Here is an 18624-nt window from a genome sequence, read left to right on the forward strand (position 1 = left end):
CCACTTATCAGCTGATCCCATCAGCAGATAAGCCGCTAAAAGCCGCTAATAGCGCTAATCCGCTAATCCGTCAATGGGCTTGCTTCGCAAGACAAAAAAAACCCGCTAGACGAAGAGAATCACAGAACGGATTATTTTCGTCTTGCGAGGCACCACTGTAATGGTTTCATTATTTTTGCTGACCTCTTCAAGAAGCATACCACCTGGAAGTTGTGTTACAAGTATTAGTGTATGTTAAATTGTATTCATTGAATCAGTGCCAAGTTGTTTGGCCCTCCGAACCTATACAATTTTTCTAAATTATTGCTGCTATCCTAGTCACTATGAACAATTACAGTGTTTGTGAATAATCTATGACACAGTCCTGAAAGTCAGTTAGAAGCTCAGACACACAGCTGGTTTTAGGGTCCTCTAGTTTTTTGCTATATTATTTGTTTTACACAAGAGATTCCTTCAGAGGAAAGACTTATACAGTGGTATTTCGGGTTACATACGCTTCAGGTTACAGACTCCACTAACCCAGAAATAATGCTTCAGGTTAAGAACTTTGCTTCTGGATGAGAACAGAAATCATGCGGTGGCAGCGCAGCGGCAGCAGGAGGCCCCATTAGCTAAAGTGGTGCTTCAGGTTAAGAACAGTTTCAGGTTAAGAATGAACCTCTGGAACAAATTAAGTACTTAACCTGAGGTACCACTGTATGTACATTAATAGTGTCTATCTATCTATTTCAGACAAGCAGTTTCAAAATTTGCACCAAGGCTCCAGAAATACGAATACAACGATGAAGAACCTCCTCAGTGGTTTGGTTATGATACCAAGGATGTCACACCCATTCCAAAGAAACATAAAAAACCTCGGCCAAGCCTAGAACCAAGTATAGAGTCCAGTACACCCTCCATGCTATCTCCTTCAGCAGAAAAAAGTGTGGAATTCAGTCTCCCCCCACAATAGGACCTCCACAGAATACTGGTAATCATATATGTTTAATAGCCTTAAGCACAAAGAATTGAAATGGAAACTCAATTTTGTTTTGTTTAAGAAGATAATGATACATTGTCTTAAGATTGTTTTTAGTTTGATAGCTAGTACAAGTCATCCTAGAAAACATTGTTACTGTCTTTCCTAATTAGTTCAGTCAAATAAATGTTATTTTGTTCAGTTCTTCTTTGAACACCAGTCAACAAAGAGCTTAGTTTACAAATAATTAACATAATTTGTGTACAGTTTAGTGTACATTTAAGAAAATTAAGTTGGTATTTTTCTGGTTGTTGAAGACAGCATTCTGCTCAGATTTCCCCAGCTGTCACTCAAACTAAGGAGGCCTTAAAAAGAAAAAAGGTGCATTTTAACTATGGAGTATTAAGTGTATCTTGCGTTGAGATAGTTTGTATGCCAATCAGTTTCACCCACACGTTACCTAAAATACACAAGTGAAACACATATTCCTCAAATAATAAACATTTTTATTGTTTACTTATTACATAGGTGTCCTGCCTTTCTTCAATAATGGAACCCAACATGGTAGTATTTCACATTCACTGACTAAAGGCAGAGCTGCTTAGCTGTATCATGTGCCTTATGCCATGCAGCTTTGGAAATGATAGTCTTGCTTCACTCGTTCTGATACTGTAGTTTATGTGATTGTATCGTACAAAGCTTTTTAAAGCTATTTTGAGAGAAGGGGGGGGCTACAAAGAGATATATCAGTATTGTTAGTAAATAAATGAGGGAGTCGGTGCATGAGTGCAACACGACTATTGCTTGGGCAACTGAGCTTCCCTTTCCTCCTGTGAGCCACCAAAATCTGCTCTGGAGATTTAGGAAACCCTCACAGCAGATTGGGAGCTGCTTGACTCACCCCCTCCAGGTGACCGAGGCCAGCCTCGTAGGCTGGCAAACGTGGGCCTGCATTCTTTCTGTCACTTGGGTTACCACTGTGAGTGTGAGTGCACACTGGAGAGATCTGATCTAACGCCAACCGTCTGTCCTATGGGTGAGGAGAGGTGGTGATGACTCCCAAGGTCTGCTGGGAACACCTCTGGCCTCCACGGCGTTATTCTGGCTCTACTCAAACCTGCATTGAGTGGAGGCTTTCTTGCACTGCATCGTCCTCAGTGACTTGCTATCCAATATCCCTATAAAAAGGTGGGGGACCAGTGTGGGGAGAGGCCTTCCTCCACCATGGTGTCAGAAGCAGTGAGGGAGAGAACTGGGGCTAACCCCCTAGAAGAAAGGTGGTGGAAAACAAAAAACAACAACTCAGGATTAAGCATTTTAATCTTCAGGGTATTTGTTGAAAGCTTGGCTGCTTAAAGTGATCAATAAACAAGTTGGGGGGAAAGGTTGTTTCCATTGATTTCTGAGCATTTGAAGCCAAAGACACCAGAAACACTAAAACATGCCTCAGTGCATATTATATGCAAACAATGGGCAAGATTTACAGTAATCTTTCTGCATTGTTTCTTGATTAAGTAAAGATTATTCACTCCATCATGAGGCCTTCAGTTTCACAGACTGGAACCATGTTTGACTTTTGAGATGAACTGTGCCATTTTCTGTCTCTGCTTTAATATATTTTCCTTGTTTATCCTGTTGATTCATATGGCCTAAATGGACAAAAGAAAAATTATGGTAGTTAATTTCAAAAATTGATTCTGGGACCTTTTTCCAAGCAGATTCATTTTTACCTTCATGGAAATTTTTACTGGAATAAATCATGTCCTGCGGCTTGGTTTCTTCCTTGACATCATACCATGACTCATCGCAGCAAAGCCCCAGCAGAATAGATTTGGGGAAGAAGAATGTGTCTTTGCATTATGTTGATTTTAAATCAAGCTTACTGATAGTCCATGATTATAGAAACATGTTTTCCCAATGCAAACCCTGTGGCTGCAGAAAGCTAGCTCTTAAATTCAGGTTGTGATTCGAGGACCCAATCCCCGCTTGGGGAATAAAGACACGTGGACACAGAATGTAAGGTTAATGGGTAAGGTAAAGGCCACAACTTTATTGATTACAGCATGTGAGAAGGTATTGGCTTAGGCATTGGACCACGGAACATTAGACTCCACCCACTTGTAGAGGGGTGAATCTGAGGAGGGGTTAACCACCAGTAGGGGAAGCCTGTTGATGCTAATCCAACTATAGGCTCTCTTCCTGATGTCACCGAGGGTCGTGCCATGGCCCCCCGCCATGCGGGCATCGGACAGGATCCACGACCACCGGATTCCTTTAGCGGAATACCCAAAATTGTCAGGGAAGGCAATGGCCACACCTTGCTCCCCGAAACACCAACAACACATTCCAATGCCTAACGGCCAAATACCACAAAAGTTGTGACGGTCGCTACGAGGTAGGCGAAAAAAAACCAAGAGGCTGGGCCAATTTAGCCAATTGGAAAAAACTCCTACTAGGCCCCTGGTTAAACAGGGCGACCAACCAGAGGCCCATAGCAAAGTCTCAGGAGCAGCTAATCTAAAGGGAGTGGAGGGTGGGTGACTCAAAGAAAATGTAAAAAAATTCCTTCCAGTAGCACCTTAAAGACCAACTAAGTTAGTTCTTGGTATGAGCTTTCGTGTGCATGCACACTTCTTCAGATACACTGAAACAGAAGTTGCCAGATCCTTCTATATAGTGAGAAGGTGGGGAGGGGTATTACTCAGAAGGGTGGTGGGAATGGGAGATTGGCAGGTAGCTGGGATGAGCCTGTTGACGACTCTTAACGACTGTAATAGGTCTTACAGGAAAAGGCAAGGGGTGAGAAGGTGAGAAATGGCTTAGTCATGTATAATGAGATAAGAATCCAATGTCTCTGTTCAGACCAGGTCTCTCCATGGTTTTTAGTTTGGTAATGAGTTGCAATTCAGCAGCTTCTCTTTCCAGTCTATTTCTGAAATTCCTTTGTAGTAAAACAGCTACTTTGAGATCTTGTATAGAATGTCCTGGGAGATTGAAGTGTTCTCCTACTGGTTTCTCTGTTTTGTGATTCTTGATGTCAGATTTATGTCCGCTCATCCCAGCTATCTGCCTATCTCCCATTCCCACCACCCTTCTGAGTAATATCCCTCCCCACCTTCTCACTATATAGAAGGATCTGGCAACTTCTAACCCCTACCCTCCTGGGAGGAGGAAAGGCTTTGTCACAATTCCTACTTTGGGACTCAGTCTCTGTTGCTGGCCATAAGCTGAGTACAGCTGTAGCAGGCTGAATGAATCACTTTCTTGCCACTCCATGCAAACTAGAATCCATGGACTTCTATGCTTTAATCTTATCTTCCAAGGCTAAGCTATGCTCCAAAATCTATTTTCAGCCTCTGGATTTAGAAAACAAAGCAGAACTGTATTCCAGAGGTAACCTGGGTAAGCCTCCAAAAGATGAAAATGAACGAGTAGCTAAGTTGGAAGGATATTATGTGCATAAAACAATTTAGCGCCTTTGTTTGAACTCAAATGATTTATGGGAAAGCATTTAGTTTAGGCATCTGTTCCTTCCCCTAAGAATATTCTGTTGAAATTAGTCATATCTCATAAGTGCAAACTACAGTGGACTGTCCTTGGAGGAAGTAAAAGTTAGCATACCACTCACAGAAAAAATGGCCAAAATTATTACTTAAGTCACAAAATGTACAACTAAAAACAGTATAAGGAGGCCTACTGTATTTGAAGCAATACCGATCTTTTTCCTGATGGATTTAAGGTTTTCTCTGCCACTATATAAACCAGGTGCCAGTGACAGAGTCTCATAGTGTACAGAACACTTCTCAAACTCATGACTGTTCGTTTTATTTTTACACCTGAAGGTTTATTTCCTCTTTAAAATTCAGCACAATTTATGTACTCAGGACATGGCTCTCTCCATCCAAAACACACGGTAAATGAAAAACGCATAGCTTTCTAGAAAGGCCTTCTTTCAGCTGTGGCCGTTTAGCATCTACACTTGAGTTATTCGATTCTACGTGTTTTGGAGTCACTTCAAGAATTTAATCCACAAGAGAAAAGGCAACAGGCTCTGGTGAAGACTGAAACCCTTCTTAAGTGGTAACATATTATTGCCTCCTTTATGTTACATTAATACCACATCATTTTTTATGCTGGGTTCAGAGTTCAGAGCGCCATTAATTTGCACTTGGATGCGGAGGAGAGCAAGAAGAAGACAGGAAAGTGCACAGGGACTCTACTGAGCTCCAATGACAATCCCTCTGTGGTGGTGCAGGATCATGCTCCAGGTCAGGAGTAGTGGTAGCCTCCAGATGAGCTGAACTACAACTCCCATGATGCATCTCCATTTGCCGTGCTAGCTGGTGCTGATGGGATCAGGAGTCCAATAACATCTGGAAGGCAGCCACACTGGCTAGTCCTACCCCAAGTATAAATGTGTAAAGAGATCTAGCGCATGTGAGACCTCTGAAGAAGTTGAGCTACTATTACATACACATTTCAAGCGCCGTTACCCTTCAAGAGCACTAGAATCCTGGTGATACCAAAACCAACATCTGGACCCCTTATTCAGTCTTCTGAATTACTGCCAGTCATCTATGCTATAAGCACACAGTTGCCATATTTTGTATCTCTGTGTCCCGTAGTGCCAAATTTTGTGCTAGATACGGCACTAAGGCTGGCACCAGACATATAATGGGTGAATATAAATCACCAGCTTATCAAGTGGTTAATGTGTGAAAGTTTGCTTACTTCTTGAATGTGTGCTATCAGGAGTGGCAAAGTGCATCCATACAGACCACTGTGGCCAGATTATTTCTATTCTGATGTTGTTGCTTCACCCCTAGTCACTCGGCTGTTACTGAAGGAAGACCACTTCCTCAATACACTCAATACACTGTTTTTTTGCTTTGTCATTTGGAGAAATAAATGATTCATCTGTTCTCACAGTCTTAAAAGTTTATTCAAAGAAGTCTATAAAACATTTTCTGCTTTCTTTGAATTTATTCTCTTTTTCTTAGGAAAAACATTTGCCTGTTTCAAAAAGTGCCTTTAGGTCTTTGATGCCATTAAGATTTATAATGCTCACACCTCACCTAGCCCCCTCATCTCCAAGGTATGGCTACATTTTCTCAATAATAATTTTTAAAACCCTAAAGCACACTACAGTAATCTGACCAACATGGTACCCTCCTATCACTGTGAGCTGGAACAAGACTCCACACTTTTCTCTCTCTCTATTTCTGCCCAGTGTATTCAAACAGCAAATGACCATCTTAGTATGGAATAAAAATCATGAATGTTATATATTAAAATACCTTGTTAAAAGGCCTTATCACCTGATAAACCACCCGGACTTTAGCATGCATTAGAATTCACACCGCGGTGGGTTGTGTGTGGAAATCTCACCATGCTTTGATCAATACTGATGCCCAAAAAATCCCAGGGTTGGAAAACATTCCCACTGCAATGGGTCTGCGAAATGCCTGAAACAGGTACAGGAGATCATACTATGGGATGTTTATACAGCTAATGGAGTTTAAAGGTCCATTTCTAACACGATTAAAATGTGAGTCATTTTGCAAAACAAACTATTTAAGAATATGGCTGCTACATGCTTGCTGGGTTCCGTTGATAGACTGGCTAGACTCTCCATCTTTGAAAATGCCTTGGCTCACCTCCTGTTTTCTTTGGAATATATGAGCAGGGTGCTAAATATAGATGGGGGAATCTATTTTTTTTAATTTGCAGTTACTACAGCACTGAGATTTATAGGGGAGCATTACAAATGTTGTAAATGGCTCCTTTGCTTGTTCTGCCCACTCCAAATGTAGCTGCCAAGGTTGTAATTTACACAGCCTGACTCCATATTAATAAATGGAGTCTAAGATATACAGCATCTTTGCCCCAGATCTTTTGGGGGAAAGAATGCCGCATGCCCTGGCTAGCTTCTTGCAGTTGCGTCTGGGAAGCCTCTTTGCTCAACTGTCCTAAGGGTCTTCTCCTGCGGCTGGTTTATTTTTACATTTGCTACATTCATTTTCCAAAACAAAGTTTTTCTTTGTTGATATGAAGGCTACAGAATACTTAGCTGCACTTCACAGCCATCCTTCCAAAACCAAGAGAAGGCAAAGTTGCTCCCTTGCTCTTAACAGGGACATTCCTTCTCAGTGACACAAAGGGTCGAGATATTTTAATCATCACAACTTGTGCAAATATAATGGGCTTCATGAGAAACACCAGAGGTGGAGAACTCACTCCACGACCCTTTAAATGAAATTGTGAGGAAAATCCCACAGGAGCTTGTGTTAATATGGAAGCAAAATTACTTGGCTGGAAAACATAATACATATAGAAGTTAAAGGCTGGTGGGAAATAGCTGAGTCATGTAAAAGCCGCTGAAGACTTGCCTTGACATAAACATGCCTTTTCTTTTATTCAATTAGATAAATATATCAAATGTATTAAGTGATCAACCATCTGATCCAACAAGTTAATAACACAATGAGAATGATTTCAACATTGCCTAAAATATTAAAATGCTCTCTCTATAGACCACTTCATATGCAACTCTAAGTCATAGTTCAGTGCTGTGTAGACCAACCCACAGCAAGCCACGGGCTCCCACACTTCCCCATTCCCTTTCACATGCCACAGGAGACTGAAAGCTACCACTTCCAGTTTTAAATTAACCAAAGTTCCCTGTTACATCTGAATGCAGCGAATGCTGGATAGCTTAAACTGTTGTCCATTCAAAGAAAGAGAGATCAATTGTGGTTTATATTCCTGGCTTGCTCACTAAATATAGTGAAGGATGACAAAGAATTAATTAAATTAAATTAAATTAAATTAAAATTAATTTAAAATCCAGCAGATCCTTGGCTGCTACCCCCATTGTTTCACCCTGTTTTGGGGCCTCCAGTAGTTTCACAGAAGACAACTGTTTCACATAGTTCACAATTTGTAGTATTCCACTGAGTACGGTTCACTGACTCAGTCTCCAACTGGTGAGCCACTAAAATGTTTTCCCTACAAAGTTCTGCAAGTTTTATTTTTTACTTCAGTTCTCCTTCCCACATACTGGGATTATCTTGCGTTGTTAAGAAGAGCATGGCTTGCTTCTGAACCAACGAAGCAATCAAATTTGTGTTTCGATGAAAAGTTACAAACATGGGCATGCATTTATTACATCTAGTCTAACTTGCAGCAGAGAAAAGCCTGGACGAGAACAACAAAATTAGTTTCAATCTCTTCCATCAACCTAAGTGGCTTCTTAAATAAGCAGGTCTTTGATAGACTAGGATAGAGAGGCAATGATGTAAGAAGAAAACTGGCCAGGTGGGCTTCCCTAACATTGATTCTTCGTCAGGTATCCTTTCTGACTCTCCTATGACCTTGCCTGAGCTCAGATCATTGTGTATTGGGCTGTGTCTGTGTATATTTGTGTCATCAAAGGCTGTTTAAATTAGAAGAACAAAACACAAGTGCGTAGCTTGGAAGTGCAGTTTGAAGCAGCCTCCTCTGTTATGCTTTGACTGTCCAAGCAAAACTGGTGCCAGCCCTTGGATATATAAAGGCCCTTGATGTGGTGCATGGATATGACGAAGCAAAACCCAAACGAGCATTCTTGACTCAATGGTAACAAATCACTCTTTCCTGCAGTTTGCCAGGGAACAAGTTATTGGACTGCTAACAAAAGGAAATAACCTATACCAGTAATTTGGAGGGGGGGAAACAGTATCATAGGGATGTTTGTCCCTAGGACTTGAAAACTGTACTGAAGGTGCATATAATATTATTTGATTGTGTTTGACTGAAAATAACAGGTTTATAAAAGTAAATCAACTTTCCATATCTCCCATGTATTCTTCGCCTATAGCAAGCAAGGCAAACTTTGGATTTATGCTAGCATTCCTTCTGTTTCTAAAGTGCTACATCAGCAAAGGGTATTGAGAAGCACAGTAATTACATCTGGCAAGTCTAAACCAGAACTTATCTATTCTTTCCTTCTTCCCGGCAGAAAAAAATCAATCACCCCCAAGATACACATCATTTGAGCCATTCTCCAAGGAGCCGCTTATTTGTGAAGCAAGCTCTTAGTTCAGAAGACTAAAATAGAGACAATGTGCAGCTCTCTGTGAGAATTTTCCATTTAGCAAAGTAGGGTAGCTCTCCCTCCCCACTGAATCTCACAATGTTTTGTGCAGTTCAAGCATGAATTTATGCTCTCTGTACTTAGAACTGTCCATCACAGTCCCGGTGCAGATATCCCATGACTAAAAGCTCTAGAGTGGACAACAAGATTGCTTCTCCCCACCACATGCCTCCTAGGTTAACCCCACTTAAGCATTGCCTAGGCACTGGCGTTAACTACAGTTTAGGCTGAAAATGATGGGGAGAAATCTGGTACAAACATAATTTGCACCCATGGAAAGGGTTGCAAACCTGACTGCATACACTTAATTAACAGTAATTCGATTCATACCTAAAAGCAAAGTTTTATGGGGAGAGCGTCTACAAGACAAGACTCACCTGTAACTGTTATGCGGTCCTCCCTGAAGGCATTCTGAGTCTCCTGTAACTGGATCTCTGGACTCACCTCAACCTTGCTCCCAGATAACTGCAGATAAGCTTGAAGAGTTGCAGGTACCTTGACAGTAATGGAGCCTATTATACACAAGAACAAAAGGATTTGTGTTAAGACAGTTCAAGGTGACAGGCATAAGCCACTTTGGGTCAGAGAACCCTCCCCCCCCCACAAAAAAAAATTAAACAGAGTTCCATGAGAAATGTGGGCTTGCTGTTTTTACCCAGCAAAAGGAAAGCAATATGGCAGCTCCAGATCTTTTGGACTCCAGAGCCCATCTTCCCCAGCCAGTATAGCCAATGGTCAGGGACGATGGGAGCTGGAGTCCACAACATCTGGAGGGCGGAATTGGATGCCCCTGTTCCACAGCAATGTGCTGGCTGCTTTCGTCAACATATTGGTATGCTGGCTTTCCATAGTTAAAACCATGCTCAAGGCGGCTTGCAACATGAAAATCTTTATGTAATTACCAAAAAAAACGAAAGTAGTCATAAACAAGAAATAAAACACATCAAAAACTACACGAACAATCTGAACCATTTCCACCCAAATCATTACATCTAAAAATTAAAGGTGCAAATATAATTAATAGCAACAAGAGCAACAAGACCCCCTAAGCAACCCCCAGCCCAAGAGTCTGTTCAACATCCTCAGCTTTCGTAGCTGGAGTCAGTCATGGCTTCTCCCTCCCAGGCCAGGTGGGAAAAGGCCTGAAAGCCAGGGAGCAGGTCCCCCAGGACTCACAGCCAAGATGCTGCCTCAGCTTTTGTAGCTGGAGTCAGGCAAGCAAGCGGGCAGAGCCCCACTCTCCTAGGCCAGGTGGAAAGTGGCTACTAAAGCAGGGATCAGATCTTCCAGGACTCACAGCCCATATTGGACAACAAATCTTGACTGTATACTGTTTGTGTGTGTGAAGTCTGGATGTTGCAGTGAACACCTAAGAAATTATTCAGATGATGATCCTCATGCCACCTCTGCTTTTTCTTGTTGGAAAGGGTTACTCTCTTCATACTTTATCAGGAAGCCCTGATTGAGCTCTACAGTTTGAGAGGGAGGTTAGCTTCATTTCTGCCATAGTAATTTAAGTGACTCACTCAGCACAAATGTAAGAAAGAGAGAGAGAGCAGAAATCATATTTTCCACAGAGCTACAAAGTTGAAGTGCAAATTTCAAGAACTTTGCATATTGGTCATTTACACATAATGCTACCTTTCATTTGGACCCAAATCCCATTGAAATCAGAAGAACTTGCTGTTGAGTAAAAGTGCTTCAGCTGTAAAAGCTTCACATACAAAATTACTATTTACTAACCTTCCTGAGATTTCAGATCCACTTCCCCCTTTTGATTGATAATGTAAACATCTATCTCCCCATGATGTGTAGAAGCTTTCAGGAATCCTTCGGAGGAATCTGAAGAACAAAAGAATGAAAATATTTTGAGCCGTGTGGGTTCCAATGAAATAGTATGTATATTTTGTGAGTCCCATATTAAAAGACTGTTTCTGAAATGTTTGCTCCTAGGGCGAAAGCAGTGCCGTGGAGTTTTTGTGGGGGAAGAGAGAAGAAGGGACACAATGTTCTCTCTATATTTAAACTTTAATAGATAGTTTGAGACTCACTGAACATCTACATAGAAAGAACATCTGCAGTTGTTCAGAGATGGTAACATAGCTTAGTTCTTCTCAAAATGTTCATGATAACCACGTAGATATTTTTCACCAGACATTTTCATTTTTCCTCCTCTAGGAAAACAGGAAGAAGGGTTCACCAAAAGCAAAATGATGTATGGATGATTCTAAAAGGAGCATGTTTTCAAAGGGTACAAAGATAACAAACCTAACATTGTTTTCTAAACTGTCTCTGCATGCTATCCAGGCTTTTGATGAATGTTTCCCCCTACATACATACACTGAAAGAAAAGCTTGCATTTAAAAGTTGTTCAAAAGCTAATTTGCACAAACTCTAGGGAACAAAGGTTGCTTGTTATTTTTTGTAAAAAAATTCTAAACCCCCACACTATGATATTAAGAGAGTTTCAGAATACATCTGAAGCTGAACCCAGAAGCTAAACAACAGGAAATGCTCTAAAAATCTTTGCAGATTATGGCTGAATTGCCAGTATTTTTCCCCAACATGTACTTATTTTATCCAAAGGATTTATTAACAAGGAACAGAAAAAGTCATGGCGGTTTGAAAGCTAAATCTCAGAGATAACCAGACAACTAGACAAAAAAAGAAAGAGCTATTTCAAAGAGTTTTTTAACTAGTGGAAACCAAAAGCTTGATTCAGGTTTGTTCCTCAGGTTTCCAGGGTTTGTCCTGTAGCAATGATAAATGCATTTAACTTGTTCATACTTTTTCTTTTAACAAAGCTCTTGGGCCATGTATGTGACAGATCACCCCTCCCAGAAAAAGAGCAAGAATGTGCTATTATAGCCTGTGTTTGCTACACACACATCAATGTGGACCCCATCCAGGTGCACATGGAGGAAACTGATCCAAGCGGAGTTTAGGCCCAGTTTTGGACACAGAAACTGCCCTGGTTGCCTCGGGAGAGAGACATGGGCAATGTGTCCCTGCTAATCCTTCTTGACCTCTCAGTGGTTTGAGATACCATTGACCATGATATCCTTCTGGAGCGGCTATCCAAGTTGGGAGTGGGCTTCTGATCCTACTTGGATAGTCATTTCCAGGGTGATGCTTGGGGTTCCTCAGGGTTCAATATCATCCCCCATGCTGCTTAACATCTACTTGGAGTGGGGTCATCCAGAGTTTTGGAGTGCGCTGTTATCAGCCATATGCTGATGGGACACAGCTCTATTTCTCCTTTACATCTGCAGGTATGGCGGTTGGCAATTGTGCCCAGACCATTGTCTTGCCTCCGTAATGGACTGGATGAGAGCCAACAAACTGAAGCTCAACCCAGATAAAACAGGCACTGTTAGTGGGTGGCTTGCTTGAACAGATGGATGGGAGGTGGCCTGCTCTTGATGGGGTAACACTCCCTCCGAAGGAGCAGGTATGCAGCTTGGGGGTACTCCTGGATCCATTGCTGTCACTTGAGCCTCAGGTGGTGCAGAATGCCTTCCACCAGCTTCAGCTACTGTTGTCTATGCTCTGGCAACCTCTAGGCTAGATTACTGCAACATGTTATATGTGGGGCTGCTTCTGAATATGTTTCAGAAACTTAGTGGCCAGGCTGCTCACTGAGGCAAGATGGTTTGAACATGTAGCACCAATCCTGGCTCAACTGCACTGGCTGCTAAGCAGTTCTTGGGCCCAATTCGAAGTGCTGGCTGTAAAGCTTTAAATGGCTTTACATACCTCAAGGACTGCCTTTCCCTATATGAACTGAGCCACACCCTGTGATCACCATTTGAGGCTTTTCTTTGCGTGCCGCCTGCATAAAGGGAGATATATAAATTGAATTAACACCACCACCACTGTGCCCCCCCCCCGGTGACCACTTTTGTCATGATAATCTCTCATCATGTCTATCACTTGGTCTTTGAGAAAAATTTGCTCTTGGAATTAGGCTTCAAAGCTCGCTGCACCAAACATTCCATTTTTTATTCCCGACCAACTTTTGTGGCAATCATTTCTTCAGAAAATGCTGCCACTGTAGAAGCCGGCAACGGATGTTTGGACTGTATCACTGCATCAGCTATTTCAGAGTAGGATCCTGGCCTTGTATGTCCACTGTCATGAAGTACCCCTAAAATCCAGCTTTTGCTAGAATTACAGGAACCTGCACCTAAGAAGGGAAGTTCTGTTTTGACCTGCAGAGGCAGGTAAGGTACTCAGGTAAGGTACCTTATGTAAGGTATGTTCAAGCAAACAGAGTTTCAGCACCTCTTGCATAATCCACTAATTGCCACCTCTTTCCACTGTAAATCTTTGCCATGTCAAAAGTAAACAAAAGAGCATCAGACTCCTTCTGGAAGCATTAAGCCAACATGCAATCACCCAACGTGTCACTCCTTGCTTCTTCCCTAAATGGCTAATGAAGACATTACAGGAGGCAGAGATGAGGTAGGCTGCTGAAGAATCCAGGGAGTCTCTCCCTCTTGCTGCGACCAGCTCCCCTCCCCCTGGTCTCCCAGAACACGCAGAGAAATGAAGAGGGAGGAACAACAAGAGGCAAGATGATGAAAGCTCAGGGTACTGGGGAAGGAGAGCGGTGGGAAGGCAGGGACCTCCAGTCCTTGCAACTGCCTTGTTGGCAGAGTTGCTGGGATCACTATGACTGAGCTGTTTTGTTCTTTGAATGGCAGTTAACTTCACTGCCATTGGGTGCTTGATTGTTTTATTGTTGACTCCAGCTCCTGACACCATGCAAACTCCCTTCCACCTCTGATATCTTGCCCTTTTCTCTCTAAAGTGAGTGGTCCAAGCCTCCTTGTTTTACCGCCTTTACCCCTTCAGCCAACACTTGTCACTCTCTCGTTGCCCTGCCTAGTTTTACTGCATCCTAGGTCTTCCATGTGTTTTCAGGCATGCTTTAGAACTGCGAGCTCAGATAATTAGTTTTAACTTGCTTATTCACTGTAAGCTCTTTTGGCTTCAAGTTACAAGAGATTCTGACCAAACAGCAGGAAGAACTTTCTGAAAGTAAGAACTGTTCAACAGTGGAACAGACTTCCTTGGAGTAGTGGACTCTCCTTCCTTGGAGGTTTCTAAGCAGAGGTTGGGTGGTCATCTGTCATGGATGCTTTAGCTAAGATTCTTGCATTGAAAGAGTTTGAACTAGATGTCCCTTGAGGTCCCTTCCAACTCTACAATTCTATGAAACTTAGCCTGTTGTTAGTGTACAGTTTAGGAAGGTCTGTGTCAATTCACATCTCTTCACATATATTCAATATGTATGCTAATTCCCTTTTGATATATTAGAATTACCTTTGATGTCATAGTTTACTCTTGGAGTGTGCTCAGCTCTCCGTGTCAAAAGATCCTATAAAAGTGTCAGGGTTCCATGTAGAACTGCAGCCTTGAATGTAAGCTGCACCATTCAGAAAGGCACTCTGTTCTTAACTGATGCACTGGAAGTTGCTCACACAATTTCATGCGCTTTCCATTCCAGGGGTACATGACAACACAGCTGGATAATATGCCAAGGAATGTGAATGAAATAAGGGAACACAATCTCTTCCTAAGAAAAGCAGAGCTGCCAGCTCAGGTCATTTGAAAAAGTGACAGCATCTTTTTGGCTTTGAAAAATGGTAAACAACCAATGATGAGAAGACAGCTTCAAATGTGGCCTTGTCCCACCCAGCCCAAAGGAGTTTTGATACGTCGGCCTGTGAGAGAGACTGGAACGCAGCCACTCTGGTTCATCGGTTGAAAAAAACAGCAGGATTTGGGGTTGGGGTTTTTTAGTCAGTATCTGTAGAAAACATAGAAGGAGCTTAAATGGAGTAGCCAGATTACTGAAGGTGGCTGTTGCTGTGCAAAACTTTGAAATACGCTCAGGCCATGATAAATGATGAATTAAGTCAGAAAATGACTGCGTTCCCAGTCTTTAGATTAATAGGGCGTCTCCCATCTGGAATGCTGTGGGGAGCGTTTCCTAAAGCTGGCCAACTACATTTCCAGGACAGGAATTTAAATTAGAATACATTTATAAAGTCAGCATTTGGGATGTGGAGCTTCTTACAGGTGTTATAAGAATCCGGAACGAAAGAGGGATGGGAAATATGCTTTCTTAGTTTCCTTTCCTTGTCCTGTCCCAGAGATTCATTGCGGACACAGAGAATCCAATATATACGAAAGATCAGATACTATCAACCCAGTCCTGGGACAATGCATGTGGAAGTTTTACATCCACAGTTTCAGCCACACTGCAGTCCAAACCTGCCTCATGTGGGCTGCAGCCTCTCACCAGCTGCCACAGTGATGCTCGTATCACATTGTTGGCACAAGCCTTCCCCATCCACCTGTTGAACATGCAGGTGTGGAGCTTGCCAGCCATATCCCCACCAGTGGAGCCTAACAAAAGGCCCAGAAACAGGGCACTCTGAGCTGGCCTGGGATCAGCTAGATTCCAAGCTGCTCTCGCTGCTGGTGTCAGCCAGCAGAAGCCCTGATCCAGGCCCAACAGCTCCAGAAGCCTAAAGAAGGCACAGGGATCAGGCCCAATCTTCTCTCTCCTCCCCCCCCTTCTGCTTCTGGGCTAGGGATGCACTTACAACTCCACACCTCTGCAAAGCCTCAGGATTGCTCTGCTACATGGGGAGTGAATGCGTTGTTCCTCTCCCCAATCCAACAGTTAGGGCTGCACACATGGAGCTGTTCGTTTTTCAAAAACAAAGATCTAACATTATTTTGACCCCCAAAGAGGAATGGCCCTCTTCTTTCCTGTTGAAGAGCTGGGTAGGATTTAAGTGCCTTTTGTCCAAAAAAGAGAGCTCTGGAACTGCAGCCTCAGCTTCAGCACCTGCTCCATGTTGGAGGGGATATATACTACGTTTGCATGTCAACCTTGAAACTGTAGCTGCAAATAGAGGACAATGGGCACAATCTAGCCAAAAGGTTAGTTAATTCCCATTGGAATCAAAAGAACTTAATCATCTTCCTGGTTCCATTCCTTTCCATGGGTCTAACTTGCAACCAAGCTTAGCTGCATTGCATTGATTGTGAATAAAATGAGACGAGCTTAAATTCAACCGTTTTTAGGGCAGCCCTCTAGGGAAGGCAGAGAGCAAAACTAAAAGGTGCAGATGGCTGTGATAAACGATGTGGTGTTCCTGAGATATTTCAGCAAACTTGGTTTTTACAAGCACAGAAGATGAAGTGGAAGGAACAGTTTTGATAGATTTGCTTCAGTTTATGAAAGACAGATTTCTGGGGCTAAACACACAACTGATGCAAAGCCCATTTTTGTTCAGCTTTCTAAGTTGTAACAAAGGAAGCTAAGGTTTATGGAGAAAAGGGGGAAATAATCTGCAGACCACTTGCAGCGGTTGTTTTTGAATTTTTAATCACAGCAGCCTTTAAAATGAATTAAATTTAAGTTGGGAAGGAAGCTTAGGGTTCTCTGATCAAGAGCTATTTAGGGTTTGATATGCTAAGGAGAGAGACCAATGTATGAACTAAAGAGAGTGAGTTGGGCACTCAGAATAATGAGAAAGAGGACTCCTTTCCCAATCATAAATAGAAGGATTCCAGTTGATCTGTTTCTTCCAGCTTCCCTGTTTCCACTGGTGAGACACATCAGATGCAGCAGTCATCGAATTAAGAGGAAATCAAGTGTAGCAAATCAGTTTAATATGGCCAGAGTTTCTCAGCATGATCTTGCAAACCTTTGGCGAGAGCAGGGCTTTTGTTTTTTGTTTTAACAGCCACAGCTGTTGAACTGATTTAGATGCTGGCCAGGGGGCGGGGACAACAATGCTGGTAACTGGCACATTAGTGGTCAGAAACAGCACTGGGACTTACTGAATCACACTGTGAGGTTATAAAGATATGAGTTCCAGGCTCTAGGAATCTGAAATGCTGTTGCTGCTCTTGAGAACTGGGCTATAACTGTTTCGTGTTTCCAATAACTCTTGCCGCCCCCACCCCATGTGGCCCCTCACTTCTACCTGTGGGCAAGAGCAGGGTTACAAAAGAGCCTCAAGGAAGTGAGCCATGCTGGAAATTGCAGCTGGAGTATGCTAATGAGAAGGTCCCACCTCTCTCCCTCTGTGTTTTATTTCTGACTTGCATTGGGATCCAGATGTTCCTCCAAAGAGTTGCATTTTGCCTGCCCCTTTCTCTACTGTTGGGACACGGGTGGCGCTGTGGGTTAAACCACAGAGCCTAGGACTTGCCGATCAGAAGGTCGGCGGTTCGAATCCCTGCAATGGAGTGAGCTCCCATTGCTATGTCCCTGCTCCTGCCAACGTAGCAGTTTGAAAGCACCTCAAAGTGCAAGTAGATAAATAGGTACCACTCCGGCGGGAAGGTAAACGGCATTTCCGTGCGCTGCTCTGGTTCGCCAGAAGCGGCTTAGTCATGCTGGCCACGTGACCTGGAAGCTGTACGCCGGCTTCCTCGGCCAATAAAGCGAGATGAGCGCCGCAACCCCAAAGTCGGTCACGACTGGACCTAATGGTCAGGGGTCCCTTTACCTTTACCTCTCTACTGCCTGTAAGATCACTAAGAACATCTGCAGAAATTCTACTTATAGTGCTGTACCTTACAAACTGCTATAGAGCGGTGACCATAAAACAGGCATTTCCTGCTCTCACTCCTCTATTATGGGATGCCCTTCCCTCTACAATAAATGGCACTCATCAGCTGCATCAGACATCTTATAAAGACTTTATCTTTTTGCCCAGGCCTTTCCTGACCCACATGATTGGACCCTGTTTCTGTCCGTGCGAATTCATCGAATTCCTTTTTTATTTCATAGAATTGTAAAGTTGGACAGGACCCCCAGAGTCCTCTAGTCCATTCCCCTGCAATGCATGAATCTTTTGCCCAGCGTGGGGCCTGAGATTAAGAGTCTTCCCTAGGCTCCATCACCAGTTCAGATCCCATTAGCACATACGTGAAGTTCAGGGTTTTGCCCAAACGTGCATTGCTTTACACTTGCTTACACTGAATCACATCTAATGCCCATTCACCAAGTTTGGAGTGATGCTTTGAGAGCTCTTTGCAATCTTTTTTGTTCCTGTCCTGAAAAAATGGTGTCAGCAGCAAATTTGGCTATCTTACTATTCACCGCTAATTGCTCACTCACAGGTTTGCATATTTATCACCCAGAATATATATTTTTTAAAGGCAGCAGGATCCATAAATCAGAAACACAAAACACACTTTGGGCTTTCTTCTTAGCATTATTTTTGTGCCAAAGTTTTCCATTTCGCTTTCAGTCACTGCCAGGACACCCAACAACCACACTGATCTGCTAAAAAACAAAACAAAAAAACTGGAGATTCTGGGTTCACAAACTGAGAGGAAAGTTGCTGAACGTGCGTGTAGGGGGGAGAGCCAATCTGACGTGAGCATCCTTCTGGATCACATTATTTGAAGCTTGGCAAATATTCTACAGAGCAGTGAGCCATATGAACCTCACTAAGTCTGGGAAACTGATACAAGAACAGAATATAAACCACAG

The 18624-nt window shown here is 42.8% G+C and overlaps 2 protein-coding genes and 1 long non-coding RNA gene across 4 annotated transcripts in view; 2 read left to right on the top strand and 1 right to left on the bottom strand.

Annotated features, from left to right (window-relative positions):
• Positions 1–1481, top strand: part of FBXL13 (F-box and leucine rich repeat protein 13) — a 64310-nt gene extending 62829 nt beyond the window's left edge. For both annotated transcript variants that reach the window (XM_081211538.1, XM_081211539.1), the window contains one exon: positions 733–1481. In XM_081211538.1, the coding sequence (XP_081067664.1) occupies positions 733–952 (220 nt within the window). In that variant the 3' untranslated portion in view covers positions 953–1481. The remainder of the gene's footprint in view (positions 1–732) is intronic.
• Positions 1482–2260: 779 nt separating this feature from the next.
• FAM185A (family with sequence similarity 185 member A) overlaps positions 2261–18624 on the bottom strand; it is a 38174-nt gene continuing 21810 nt past the window's right edge. The window contains exons 7-9 of the mRNA XM_081211742.1: positions 10836–10934; positions 9470–9604; positions 2261–2607 (exon numbers count right to left, since the gene is read on the bottom strand). Coding sequence (XP_081067868.1) covers positions 2492–2607; positions 9470–9604; positions 10836–10934 — 350 coding nt within the window. The 3' untranslated portion in view covers positions 2261–2491. The remainder of the gene's footprint in view (positions 2608–9469; positions 9605–10835; positions 10935–18624) is intronic.
• On the top strand, positions 4112–8665 carry LOC308596647. Its single transcript, XR_014012602.1, has 2 exons — positions 4112–6053; positions 8145–8665. It is a non-coding gene; the product is annotated as an uncharacterized lncRNA (long non-coding RNA).

This window comes from Podarcis bocagei, assembly GCF_964188305.1.
Source record: "Podarcis bocagei genome assembly, chromosome: 10".
NCBI classification, from domain to species: domain Eukaryota; kingdom Metazoa; phylum Chordata; class Lepidosauria; order Squamata; family Lacertidae; genus Podarcis; species Podarcis bocagei.